Source organism: Emiliania huxleyi (assembly GCF_000372725.1).
Source record: "Emiliania huxleyi CCMP1516 chromosome Unknown EMIHUscaffold_166, whole genome shotgun sequence".
NCBI lineage: Eukaryota > Haptophyta > Isochrysidales > Noelaerhabdaceae > Emiliania > Emiliania huxleyi.
The window spans coordinates 78,238-89,567 of NW_005200922.1; the positions used below are offsets into that span (position 1 = coordinate 78,238).

The following is an 11,330-nucleotide window of genomic DNA, read 5'->3' on the forward strand; positions in this document are numbered from 1 at the left end:
CGCCCAGGAGGGGAGGGCGCATGCGTAACGACGCTGCTAGAGATGCCTTTCGGGGCCCAGAGATAAAACTTCTGATGCCATGCGTGACCTAGTAGTGTCCCCAGCTATGGGCGTGTCCACGTTGGAGCCAGGTGTGGTGTGGGCGCGAGAATAGCTCCGCCGTTCATGGAGGCAACCGATACGAGTCGACTGGGAGAGAGATTTTTAGCAATACCAAACAAATACAGGGCTCCAGGCCCCAAATGACGTGTAGTGTTAGATTTGTTTGTCGACTGGTGTGTGTCGAGTGTCGTCGTGGTTTCGTATCAAGAATACTCACTCACTCACATAGTACCTGTGTTAGTGCCAGTGCGCGCCAGTCCCGTGCCCAGGGTAAAGAAGAAAGAAAGAAACCGACAACCCCAAACGAGGGATGTGTGGAGGACAGCCAGAGCGAATTCTTTTTTCCAAGACTCGGGGCGGAGCCGTGAGGCGTAGAGCAAGCTCTATATGCCGCGGCTCGACGATCTGATCGCCGAATCCGCGCCCGCGGCCTCGGCGTCGTCGGAGGCCGCCGCCAGCGCACCGGAGCCAGACGAGCACGACCGGGCCGCTCTTGAGGAACAGCTGGGCGTCCGCGAGCGAAGGAGGCACCAGACAAACTCCGCCGATGTGGTTCAGCAGAATCTGCGGCTGAAACCCAACGGGGAGCTTGCCGCGGACTCCGACGACGACGACTGGATGGACGGCCCTCAGCGCGCGGGGGGCGGCCGCTGCGTGCCGCTTCTGCTTGCGAGCCTCGCGCTGACCATCTTGGGCACGGCGGGGCTGGGGTTGGCGCAGATGTACGCGCCGTGGCCCGTGGAGTGCGATGCGATCTCGGTCAACGCACGCCGCTTCAAGGTGGACGTGTCCGACTTTTGGGCGCCTCGGCTGCAGTCGACCGTCCAGTTTGTCCTCGAGCTTCGCAACCGGAACCCGCTGCGGGCGATGCTGCTCGAGAGTTGCAAGCTCGAGGCCTTACACACTTCCTAGACACTTCCTAGACACTTCCTAGGCGATGGTGCTCGAGAGCTGCAAGCTCGAGGTCTTCGAGGCGGCGACCGGCCTCCGCCTCGGCAGCGTGCAGCAGGGCCCAGCCCTCGTCTCGCCCTTCAACTCGCGCCCCGTCACGCTCGCCCTAAAGGACTTTGGCTCCTCGCTACCGCCGCCGGAGCAGCGGCGCATCTCGGAGCTGTTCCTGCGGCACAAGGACCGTGCTCTCGCTCTTAGACACTTCCTAGACACTCCCGAGACTCTTCCTGCGGCACAAGGACCGTGCTCTCGCCAGCAGCCTCGGCTCTCTCCAGCGGCAGAGCAGGCACCCTCCTCCTCAGGCGCTGCTCCTGACCATCGTCGCGACGAGCCTGTCCAAGATCCCCTCCTCCTCCTCCTCCTCCTCCTCGTCGTCGTCGTCTAAGCCGAAGGAGGCAACGACGCAGACCTCGACCAAGGCGGACGCGAGTGCCTAGCTGCTAGCAGCGAGTAGCTACCAGCGAGTAGCTACCAGCGAGTGGCGCGAGGAGCGAGTGGCGCGTGGCGAGTGAGGCTTGTCGCTTCGGCAGGCGCTGCGGCTCGAGCTTCGGAAGGAGGCGCGGGACCCGTTCTTCCAGCGACCCGCCCCGAAGGCTCGCTGCCGGGGGAGACGCGACGGCGGCGCAAGCCCGCCCCTCAGCTCACTCGCCTCCGCACCCCGGTCGCAGGCGCAGGAGTCGCCACCGCCGGAGGGGGGCGTGCACGATGTGCCGGTCTGAGCGCTGGGCCGCTCGTTGGTATGAGTTGCAGGAGGGGAGCGGTGCGGTGTCGCGCCTGCGGGGTGCAGCCAGGGTTGCGATCGTGTGAGGTGTGTAGGAGGGGCGAGGAAAGCCCGGCGAGAGCGGTCGTGGTGGAGAGGTTAGATTGGTTTCTTTCGCAGTCGATATTGAATTGATCGTATTGTGTGACCAGCGGTGCAGCGCCCCCGCCGGCGCCGCCCCCGCCGCGCGCGGTCTCGCTCCCTCCCCGGGCCGTCCCGTTTAGCCGTTTTGATCTCTTGGTGAGTGGGCGCCCGCCCGCCGCCTCTGTGCTCTGAGGGGGCCGGGCCCCCTAGTCTGAAAACAAAAACACAATCGTGGTCTGTACTGCTACGCATATGCACGGAGGCCCATATGCATACGCATCACATTACGCCCTCTCGGGAATACGTATACTCGGTGCGTGTACGTCACTTGCCAGTCCAAATGCGTCGCATTACGCAGCCCGTCGAACGCCTCCCCCTTCAAAAATAAATAGAAAACGTCAATACATACACGTAATCATCGCGTGCGTGACGGTGCGATGGCCCTGTGGTTGCCTCATACGTACCACGTGTCACGTATACGGATTATGGATCTCCGCCGGTGCGCCGCGGCCCGTGGGGGGGCGGGGCGTCTTCGACGTATCACGTATCCGCATTACGCATACGTCCTTTTCACCGCAAAGCTTTGCCCGGGGGACGGTGCAATGGCCCGCGCGGCGGGTGCCTTACGTACCACGTCTCACGTTTACGGATTATGTATCTCGCCCCGCGCGCCCCCGAGCCCCCCCCCCCCTTACGTATCACGCATACGCATTACGCATTACGTATTTTTCTTTTTGTGCTCGCCAAAACAGATGATTGCCTGGCAAATGTTCAGGCCACTCGCAGCCTTGTTTTACTCCAATACGAATCCCAATTGTCAAACTTGCGAATCTACGTGCGTTGCATGATGGCCCCGCCGCGGACCGCGTCGTCAGAGGGCGTTGTGCTGATCCCAGCCACCACCAAGAGGAACACGACTGGCTACAAGAACGTGTCCTTCAACCGCCGCGAGAAAAAGTTCAAGGCGCAGGTGACGGATGGCGGCGAGAGTGTCTTCCTCGGCTACTTCGACACCGCCGAAGAGGCGGCCGTCGCCTACGCTCGGTCAGAGTACGGCCGCGCCGACGCCGCGAAGCTGCTGCAGCAACGCCCCGCTCCCACTCCCGCTGGCGCCGAGGTGATACAGCAGGCGGAGAGGGAGGGCCTCACCCTCACCGCCAGTAGCAGCAGCAACACCAGCTACAAAGGCGTGACCTTCTGCCCGAAGCAGAAAGGCAGCAAGAAGTACATGCTGAGGGTGAGGGTTGGCGGCAAAGATGTGCACCTCGGCCTCTTCGCCACCGCCGAGGAGGCGGCGCTCTTCTACGCCCGCAGGGAGGCGGGCAGGGACACCAGCGATCTCACCGCGCCGCCACCGCCGCCGCCGCCGTCCTCAACCTCTGCGGAGCTGCCAGTGTACGAGCTCAGCATTCTGACGCCTGAGCAAATGGCCGCCGTCCCGAATAGTCCACCGTCCAATTTGGACTATAGTCGAGCGCGTCGGAGAGGTGTTTGGAGACAGGCTCATGATTATGCGGCAGCCCTAGCGGCAGCGCCAACTTATGGCAGCCCGAGCGGCAGCGCCAGTGCGCGCACATAAAGGGGGGGGGGGGTGGGGGGTTAGGGGGTGGCTGTCGAGGGCTATGCCCGAGTCTGTTGTTACCAGCGCACATACAACCCTAGCCAACTTATGGCAGCCCGAGCGGCAGCGCCAGTGCGCGCACATAAGGGGGGGGGGGGAGGGGGGTTAGGGGGTGGCTGTCGAGGGCTATGCCCGAGTCTGTTGTTACCAGCGCACATACAACCCCAGCCAACTTATGGCAGCCCGAGCGGCAGCGCCAGTGCGCGCACATAAAGGGGGTTGGGGGGGGGATGCGTAATACGTATGCGTAATACGTGGTGCGTAAGCCCTCTCCGACACCTTGGGCGTGCAAATGCGTAATACGTATGCGTAATGCGTGAGGCGTAACCCCCGTCGGCCGCCACTTCTCACTCGAATCCGGAATGCGTGTGCGTAGTACGTGGTGCGTAGGCCCTCTCCGACAGCTTGGGCGTGCGAATGCGTAAAACGTATGCGTAATACGTGAGGCGTAACCCCCGTCAGCCACCACTTCTCACTCGAATCCGGAATGCGTGTGCGTAGTACGTGGTGCGTAGGCCCTCTCTGACAGCTTGGGCGTGCGAATGCGTAAAACGTATGCGTAATACGTGAGGCGTAACCCCCGTCAGCCACCACTTCTCACTCGAATCCGGAATGCGTGTGCGTAGTACGTGGTGCGTAGGCCCTCTCTGACAGCTTGGGCGTGCGAATGCGTAAAACGTATGCGTAATACGTGAGGCGTAACCCCCGTCGGCCACCACTTCTCACTCGAATCCGGAATGCGTGTGCGTAGTACGTGGGGCGTAGCGCGCCTTTAGAGGCACACCCCGATCGGCCGAAGGTGGATGCAGAAGACAGATTCGTAATACGCAAGACATTTGTAGCTCCCTCAGGCGCCACTTGGCTCGGGCACGACACCGAAATACGCGCCGTAGGGCGCCGCGCTTCATCGGGCGCCGTTCCCTGACCATGGCGGTCTCACTGGCGTGCGGTACTCCACTAGGCAGACCAGCTGGCGTGGCTGGCGCGCGCGCACGGCTACGAGGTCTTCTTAAAGATTCCATGTGTGGCTGCCGCGCCAGGGGGGGCAGGGGAGTGGATGGATCCGAACACAAGCGCATGGTACTTTCCAGTCGCCAGCCCTGCCTGGCCCTACACGCCTCGCGGCCTGAGCATCAAAACGCTGAGGGGCATCCAAGACCTGCTGCTGCTTGATGCTCGCTCCCCCGAGCTAGCGCGCCTGCCCGCCCTGGCCCTCGCTGACTGCACAGCGTCGTCGGTTGCCGCCGCGACACGGCCGCAGAGTGCTCGGCGCAAACGGCCGGGGTCCACGGAGAAGGGCTGAGAAACCGGTGTGTGCATTATGAGAGGTGTGGTGACTGGTGTCACTGTCAGTGCGGTCTTCGTCTACGGTCTACCCTCAGCACCCCCTGTCTCCTGTCTGGAGAGTGGAGTGTGGAGAGAACCGCGCGCCGCGAGAACGCCGCACGCGGCGAAGACGTTCTCCGAAGAGATGTGGAGAGAGCGAGTTTTATGGTGTGGCTGGCGACCCACAATCATGCACTCATAATCCCGTCAATGCATTTTAACGTAGCTCGTAGGTCGTACATACATCGTCGTCGACCGCACCCACAAATAACCCTGCACAAAGACCGCATGGGCGGGGACCTGTTCCTTTTTACCCATCTCCTAAATAAATAAATAAAAACGGACACCTCTCTATCTAGATACTGTGAGGTGGTCAAAACACGACATGTCATTTTAGGGGCGCGGTGTGCCTCACCGCTCACGGTGTGGGCCCCCTACTTACGCGTTACGGGAGGCAGAGGGGCGCTCCGACGCGAACGTGAGCTTCTCGAGCCCTTCATGACACGTGGAATTCTTTTTGAGGTGGCGGCTGGCGGTCGGGTTTGAAGTACAACCGAGCAAGAAAGAAAGAAAGAAAGAGCACACATCCCAAGCCACGCCGACACGTCCCCACCCGTTTGCAGGATTTTGCAAAAGCGAGGGCGGGGAGGCGCGGCGCGGAGATGGCTGGGCACAACGCGAACGAGGGAAAAGCTCGAGTACTACGGAGGTTGCTCCGTCGCCGTCGCCGCGTGTCAAGTTAGGATAGAGGATCTCGAGTACTAACGGCTCCAAAGCCGATCGGCTCAGAGAGCAGCGGGTGGGCGTGCGCACCGCCCCACGCGGGTGCGCCATAGTACACGCTCTCGAGCGTCAGCCCGTGCGCCGGCGCCGGCTTCGGCCAGCCCGCGCCCACGCCGCCCGCCAGCCGCGCGCCGCTGCCCGAGGAGCGGAGACTCTGCTGCGGTGTGGCGAGCAGCGCCGCGACGTCGTCGCCGCTGCGCCGGCCGGCGCCCACGTCGACGAGCGCGCCGGCGAAGTTGCGCACCATCTGCGGGTAAAAGAAATACGTGGGTGAAAGAAATACGAGGTTACGCACCATCTGTGGGTGGGCGGCACGCGGCGGCGGTGGCGGCGGTGGCGGCGGCCAGGCGGTGCGGGCGGGGGCGGGCGGTGAGCGCGGGCAGCGGTGCGGGTGGCGGCGGTGACGGGAGCATCGGGAGTGAGCAGGCAGTGCGGAGGCGGCAGGAGGGGGGGCAGGGGAGGAGGTGGCGGCAGGGAGGGCGGCGGCGGCGAGGCGGCGGCGGTGAGGCGGCGCCGCCTTGTAGAGAGCGCCCTTAAGCACGAAGTCGAGCCGCACGCATCCGCCCCCCTCGTCCACCACCGCCGCCTCCGCCACAGTCCGCACCGTCCCCAGCGCGCTCGCCTCGTGGGGCGGCGCCGAGATTACACGAGATCACAACTAGTGTCATCTCGTGTGAGCTCGTGTCATCTCGTGTCGTCTCGTGTGAGCTCGTGTGAGCTCGCCTCGTAGGGTGGCGCCGACCCGCGAGGCTTGTTTGCGAAGGCGCGAAAGTCGCGCTCGCCCACCAGCGCCGCCGCCTGACGTCCCTCGGGAAGCCTCCGCTCGACTCGGGCCAAGCCATCGCCATCTCTCCCCATCTCTCCCCATCTCTCCCCATCTCAGGCCTCCCGCGCGCACCGTGGTCCGCATCGCGTCGAGGTCGAGCGGCGAGCTGTGCGCGTGGTGCCGGTACAGCCGTGTCGTCGGGTCCCTGCCACGAGATTGCACGAGATTACATGAGATTGTGATCTGCCGGACAGCCGTGTCGTCGGGTCCCTGCCGCGTCGTGAGCGACCGTCTCTTAGGCGCCGCTGCGCTGGGCGGTGGCGCTGGGCGGTGGCGCAGGGCGGTGGCGCTGGGCGGTGGCGTTGGGGCGCTGGCGCTGGGCAGTGGCTGCGTGGTGACGGATTAGCTGGTGACGGCGACTGGAGTGATGGCGGACAGGCACGGCGTCGACCGCCTGCCGCCCGGAGGGCCGGCGTACAGCCGGTACGAGTAGCGCTTGCCGGTCGCCCAGAAGATTGCGTGCCACGACCTCCCCGCGCCATCCACCTCGCCCGCGCGCTCGACGTGACTCACCGCCAGGTCCGGAGGCAGCAGCGCGCCGAGCGAGCGCTCGAGGTCCGCCGGATCGTACGTGCCGCTGTCGAGATCAAAGTGCACCGCCTGCGAGGTGCGGCGGAGGGAGGGGCGGCGGTCGGGGAGAGGGAGCCGGCGGTGGGCAGGGAGGAGGCGGTGAGGCGTCCGCCTGCCCTCGGGCATGCACGCCGGCGTCGGTGCGGCCAGCAGCAACCACGCGCACGGCTGGCATCTGACAGCGGCGCGCGAGCGCTCTCTGCAACGTACCCTGCACTGTGGGCCTCGTCGGCTGGTACTGCATTCCAGCGTAGGCGCCGCCGTCGTACGAGACCCGCGCGCGGTAGCGTGCCGTCGCCGCGGCTGCTATCGCCGCCCCCACCGCCGTTAGCAGCATCGGACGCCTCAAGTGAGACGCCCGCCTCCCAGCCTCGCCGCCTGATCCTCCCCGCGCGGCCTTCTAGGGACGACGGCAAGAAACCCTAGGGCGGCCTCGCGGCCGTCCATCGATCTCGACGAGGATATCGCGGCCCTCCTGGAGCGGGCGCGCGTTTCTGCGCTCGTCTCCGGTAAGGTGGTGCCGCAGCTGCTGGCCCAGGACGTCGGCAACGTCGCGGCGCTGCTCGAGGCGGTCGCCGAGGACGGCCTCGAGGGGCTCGGCCTCGGCAAGACCGTGCAACGTCAGCTGTGCCGCTGCCTGCCGGCCCTGAACAGCTGCGACGCGGCTGAGGCAGCTTTGTCGTCCTTTGCCTCCCTGTCTCTGGTCGAGCCCCCGCTTGGGGCTGCGACTGGCGCGCAGGCGGGCAGCAGCGCGATGGCCGGCGGCGATGGTGCTGCTGGCGAGCGCGCTGGCGGCGGCGGCGGTACGGACGCTGCCGAGGGTGCCGCGCGTGCCGCAGACGGGCATGCGATTGCCGCAAGCGGCCCCCGCGGCGGAGCTGGGAGTGGCTCCGCTGGCGAGGAGCACGGCGGCGGGGCCGCGGCTGGCGGCGAGGGCCGCGGCGGCGCGCGCCCCAAAGAGGCGGACAGCGGCGCCTGCAGTGCGCAGGCCGCGGAAGGCGGAACCGGAGGCGGCGCCCCGGGGGCCTATATGGACCCCGTGGCGCCCGCGCTGCCGGCTAGCGGCGATGGGACGATTGCCGCCGCGGGGGGGGATGAGGAGGTGGAGGGCGCCGCTGCCGCCGCCGAGGCGGGCCGCCGCGCTCCGAAGACCCTAATTGTTGCCGATCCTTCAGCGACGCGCCATACCGACACCGGGCACAGTTCGCAGCCACTTGCTGCGTCCGCCGGAGCTTCGGATTCTACTTACAGCGGCGCGGACGCGGAGGAGGCGGTGGCAGGAGGGGGCTCTGGGGCGGCGGAGGCGAGCGCGGCGGCCACGGCCGAGGAGGACAAGCGCGTCCGGGCGCTGAGGATTGCCCTGCAGCACAGGACGCAGATGCCCGTGACGGACGAGGAGGCCCGGGCTATCCTCCAGGCGCGAGGGGGTCGCGAGACGCCCGTTGGCACCGCCGGCGGCGCTCAAGGAGGTCCACCCGGCCGCAAAGATGCAAACGTTCAGGAAGGTGCGCCTCGCACCTCCGCCAGCTCGTTGAGGCGACCGCGTATTGGAGAGGTGTCCCGACCCGCCACGAACAAATGCAGGTGGAGGCGGAGAAGATGAAGACGTGGCTCTCGACGACGACCCTGTCTGCGGAGGACCTAGAGAAGTTGGTGAAGGCGGCGGAGGCAGGTGGGCACTTTGAGACCTTCGAATCGCGAGAGACCCCCACACTGCTGCGACTGGCCTAGGATCCTAGCCCCAATGCCCTGAAGCGTGTAAAATTCTTTCCGCCGCCCGCGCGGGGCTGCAGGTTCGTTGCCGCGGCGCGACTACTCCCGGTTCGGGCGTCTCCTCGATGTTTGGCGCGCCTGCGCCCGCGGCGGCGACAACCTCCCTGTTTGGGGCGCCGGCGTCGGGGGCAGCGCCCGCCACTGGGCTGTTCGGAGCGCCGGCGGCGCCGGCTCCCGCCGCAGGCCTCTTCGGGGCGGCGGCGCCGCCGCCTGCCGCCGGCGGCGGGCTCTTCGGGGCCCCCGCCGCGCCGGCGCCGGCGCCCGCCACCGGCCTATTCGGCGCGCCTACGCCAGCACCCGTGGCCGCGCCGTTTGGCGGCGCCGCTCACCGCGTTGCCGGTGCGTCAGCCCGTCCACCACCCTGTGTGAGGCCCGCTCGCTGGCCCGGTAGGCACCTCGCTCTTCGGCGCCACTGCGCCGGTGCCGGCCCCGGCGCCCGTCGGCACCTCCCTCTTCGGAGCCGCGCCCAGCGGTGGCCTCTTTGGCGCTCCGGCGGCGCCCGCGCCCGCCGCCGCCGCGCCCGCCGCCGCCGCGCCCGCCGGTCCGGCGGGCCCGGTGCAGGCGACGGACGCGGACATCTTCGGCGCCTTCCTCGCGCAGATGGGCAAGGCCTGGGACGCGTCCGACTACCGCATGTGTTCCTTCAAGCGCGCGCTTGCCTCCCCTGCCGGCCGAGATCGGCCGAGATCAGCCGAGACCAGCCGAGACCAGCCGAGACCAGCCGAGACTAGGCACGTCTTCTTCGACGACCTGTCGACCGAGGCGGCGGACGGCACGCTCGCGCCCCCCACGGCGCAGGAGCTGCAGGCGAAGCGCGCCGCCGCCTTCGCCGCTTCGGACGAGGCGCTCTGGTCCCGCGCCGACGTGCGCAGCGCCTAGATGCCGGCGGCCATATCTCGGCTACATCTCGGATGTATCTCGGATGTATCTCGGATATGTCTCGGCTCCATCTCGCCCGCACGCCCAGATGCTGGCGGCGGGCTCCGCGCCTCTCCGCCCCCCCCCCCCCCCCCCCAAAAAAAAACTTCGGCCTCTTCCTCCTCTTCTTCGGCCTCTTTTTGGGCTTCCCCCGCTTCCTTCTTCCTTTTGGCACTTCATCTTTCTCCCGGCAGGACACCCGCCCCCATGGCCTCTTCTGCCGCAGGCTCACCCCCCCCCCCCCTCCCCCCCCTTCCCCCGCAGGCGCACAACCCCGACCCGAGCCGCTTCTGCCCCGTCCAGCTCACCGGCTTCCAGGCGCTGCAAGAGAAGAGGAGAGAAGAGAAGAGGAGGACGTAGCTCACCGGCTTCCAGGCGCTGCAAGAGAAGAGGAGAGAAGAGAAGAGGAGAACGTAGCTCACCGGCTTCCAGGCGCTGCACGAGCGGCACGCAGCGCAGCAGCAGACCGCCGCACGCGTCGCCTCCGCCCTCCACTCCAGCTGCGACGACTTGCGCGCCCTCGAGGACGAGCGCGAGGTGAGCGTCGCGCTGCGGCTGCGCCACTGCCAGTCCAGGCACGGCGAGACATTTCCGAGACACGTCCGAGACACGTCCGAGACATTGCCAGTCCAGCGCAGCGAGTTCTTACCGCCCCCGGCCTCCACCTCACTCCTTTGCTTGCTGCGAGAGAGGAGAGTTGTGCGGCCGCAGGCAGCTGCTCCTTCCTAGACACTCCCTAGACACTCCCTAGACACTCCCTAGACACCTCTTCGACACTCCCTTGACACTCCCTTGACACTCCCTTGACACTCCCTTGACACTCCCTTGACACTCCCTTGACACTCCCTTGACACTCCCTTGACACTCCCTTGACACTCCCTTGACACTCCCTTGACACTCCCTTGACACTCCCTTGACACTCCCTTGACACTCCCTTGACACTCCCTTGACACATCCTTGAGTGGTGTACGGCCGCAGGCAGCTGCAGCTCTCGCACCGCATCGTCGCGCTCGCCGCCGCCGTCGAGTCGTCCCGGCTGGCACGCGCCGAGCCGCGCGGCGGCGGCGAGGCGCCCCCCTCCAAGGGCGAGCGCGCGTGTGGAGGTGTGTCGGAAGTGTCTCGGAAGTGTCTCGGAGGTGGGCTCTAGGCGCCCCTCTCCAAGGATGAGCGCGCGTGGGTCGACAGGCTGCGCGGCGTCGCGTCGGCCGTGCGGCACCCGTCTCTAGAGACACTTCCGAGACACTTCCGAGGGGAGGCACTTCCGAGACACTTCCGAGACGCTTCCGAGACACTTCCCCGAGAGTCACGCGCTCGAGACGCCCCTGCGCGGTGCCGCGCCCCTCGGTCCTCACGCAGTCCGCCCAGCACCGCGTCCCCCCCCGGGGGGGGAGGGGGTCCCCGCCCCCCTCATCTCGCTGTGCCCACACGCTACCAGGCAGGGCAGGGGGCTGTGAATAGAAGAGCTGTGAATAGAAGAGCTGTGAACAGGCAGCCCGGGCAGGGGGCGGCGCGGCTGCACGCTCTCGCCTCGTCGATTGCGCTGCAGGGCGGCGGCGGCCCGGCGGTCGGCGCCGCGGCGGCGGCGGGGCCGCGGCGGAACTCTCTCTGCCCGTTCT

At 66.8% G+C, this 11,330-nt stretch overlaps 4 protein-coding genes across 4 annotated transcripts in view; 3 read left to right on the forward strand and 1 right to left on the reverse strand.

The window, feature by feature from the left end:
* Positions 1-458: 458 nt before the first annotated feature.
* Positions 459-1,952, forward strand: EMIHUDRAFT_467975 (hypothetical protein). Its single transcript, XM_005784927.1, has 3 exons — positions 459-966; positions 1,037-1,646; positions 1,722-1,952. The coding sequence occupies exons 1-2, from the start codon at positions 490-492 to the stop codon at positions 1,436-1,438; spliced, it is 879 nt and encodes a 292-aa protein (XP_005784984.1). The 5' UTR covers positions 459-489; the 3' UTR covers positions 1,439-1,646; positions 1,722-1,952.
* Positions 1,953-2,744: 792 nt separating this feature from the next.
* EMIHUDRAFT_230702 (hypothetical protein) lies at positions 2,745-3,367 on the forward strand (the record flags this gene model as incomplete). The annotated part of the gene is made up of 2 exons (XM_005784928.1): positions 2,745-3,134; positions 3,344-3,367. The coding sequence occupies 2 exons, from the start codon at positions 2,745-2,747 to the stop codon at positions 3,365-3,367; spliced, it is 414 nt and encodes a 137-aa protein (XP_005784985.1).
* Positions 3,368-6,795: 3,428 nt separating this feature from the next.
* On the reverse strand, positions 6,796-7,360 carry EMIHUDRAFT_230704 (hypothetical protein; the record flags this gene model as incomplete). The annotated part of the gene is made up of 2 exons (XM_005784929.1): positions 6,796-7,053; positions 7,154-7,360. The coding sequence occupies 2 exons, from the start codon at positions 7,358-7,360 to the stop codon at positions 6,796-6,798; spliced, it is 465 nt and encodes a 154-aa protein (XP_005784986.1).
* Positions 7,361-8,861: 1,501 nt separating this feature from the next.
* The window catches only part of EMIHUDRAFT_112266 (hypothetical protein), a gene marked incomplete at both ends in the record, with an annotated part of 9,318 nt that continues 6,849 nt past the window's right edge, over positions 8,862-11,330 (forward strand). Inside the window, 4 exons of the mRNA XM_005784930.1 lie at positions 8,862-9,135; positions 9,188-9,351; positions 9,595-9,660; positions 9,979-10,070. Coding sequence (XP_005784987.1) covers positions 8,862-9,135; positions 9,188-9,351; positions 9,595-9,660; positions 9,979-10,070 — 596 coding nt within the window. The remainder of the gene's footprint in view (positions 9,136-9,187; positions 9,352-9,594; positions 9,661-9,978; positions 10,071-11,330) is intronic.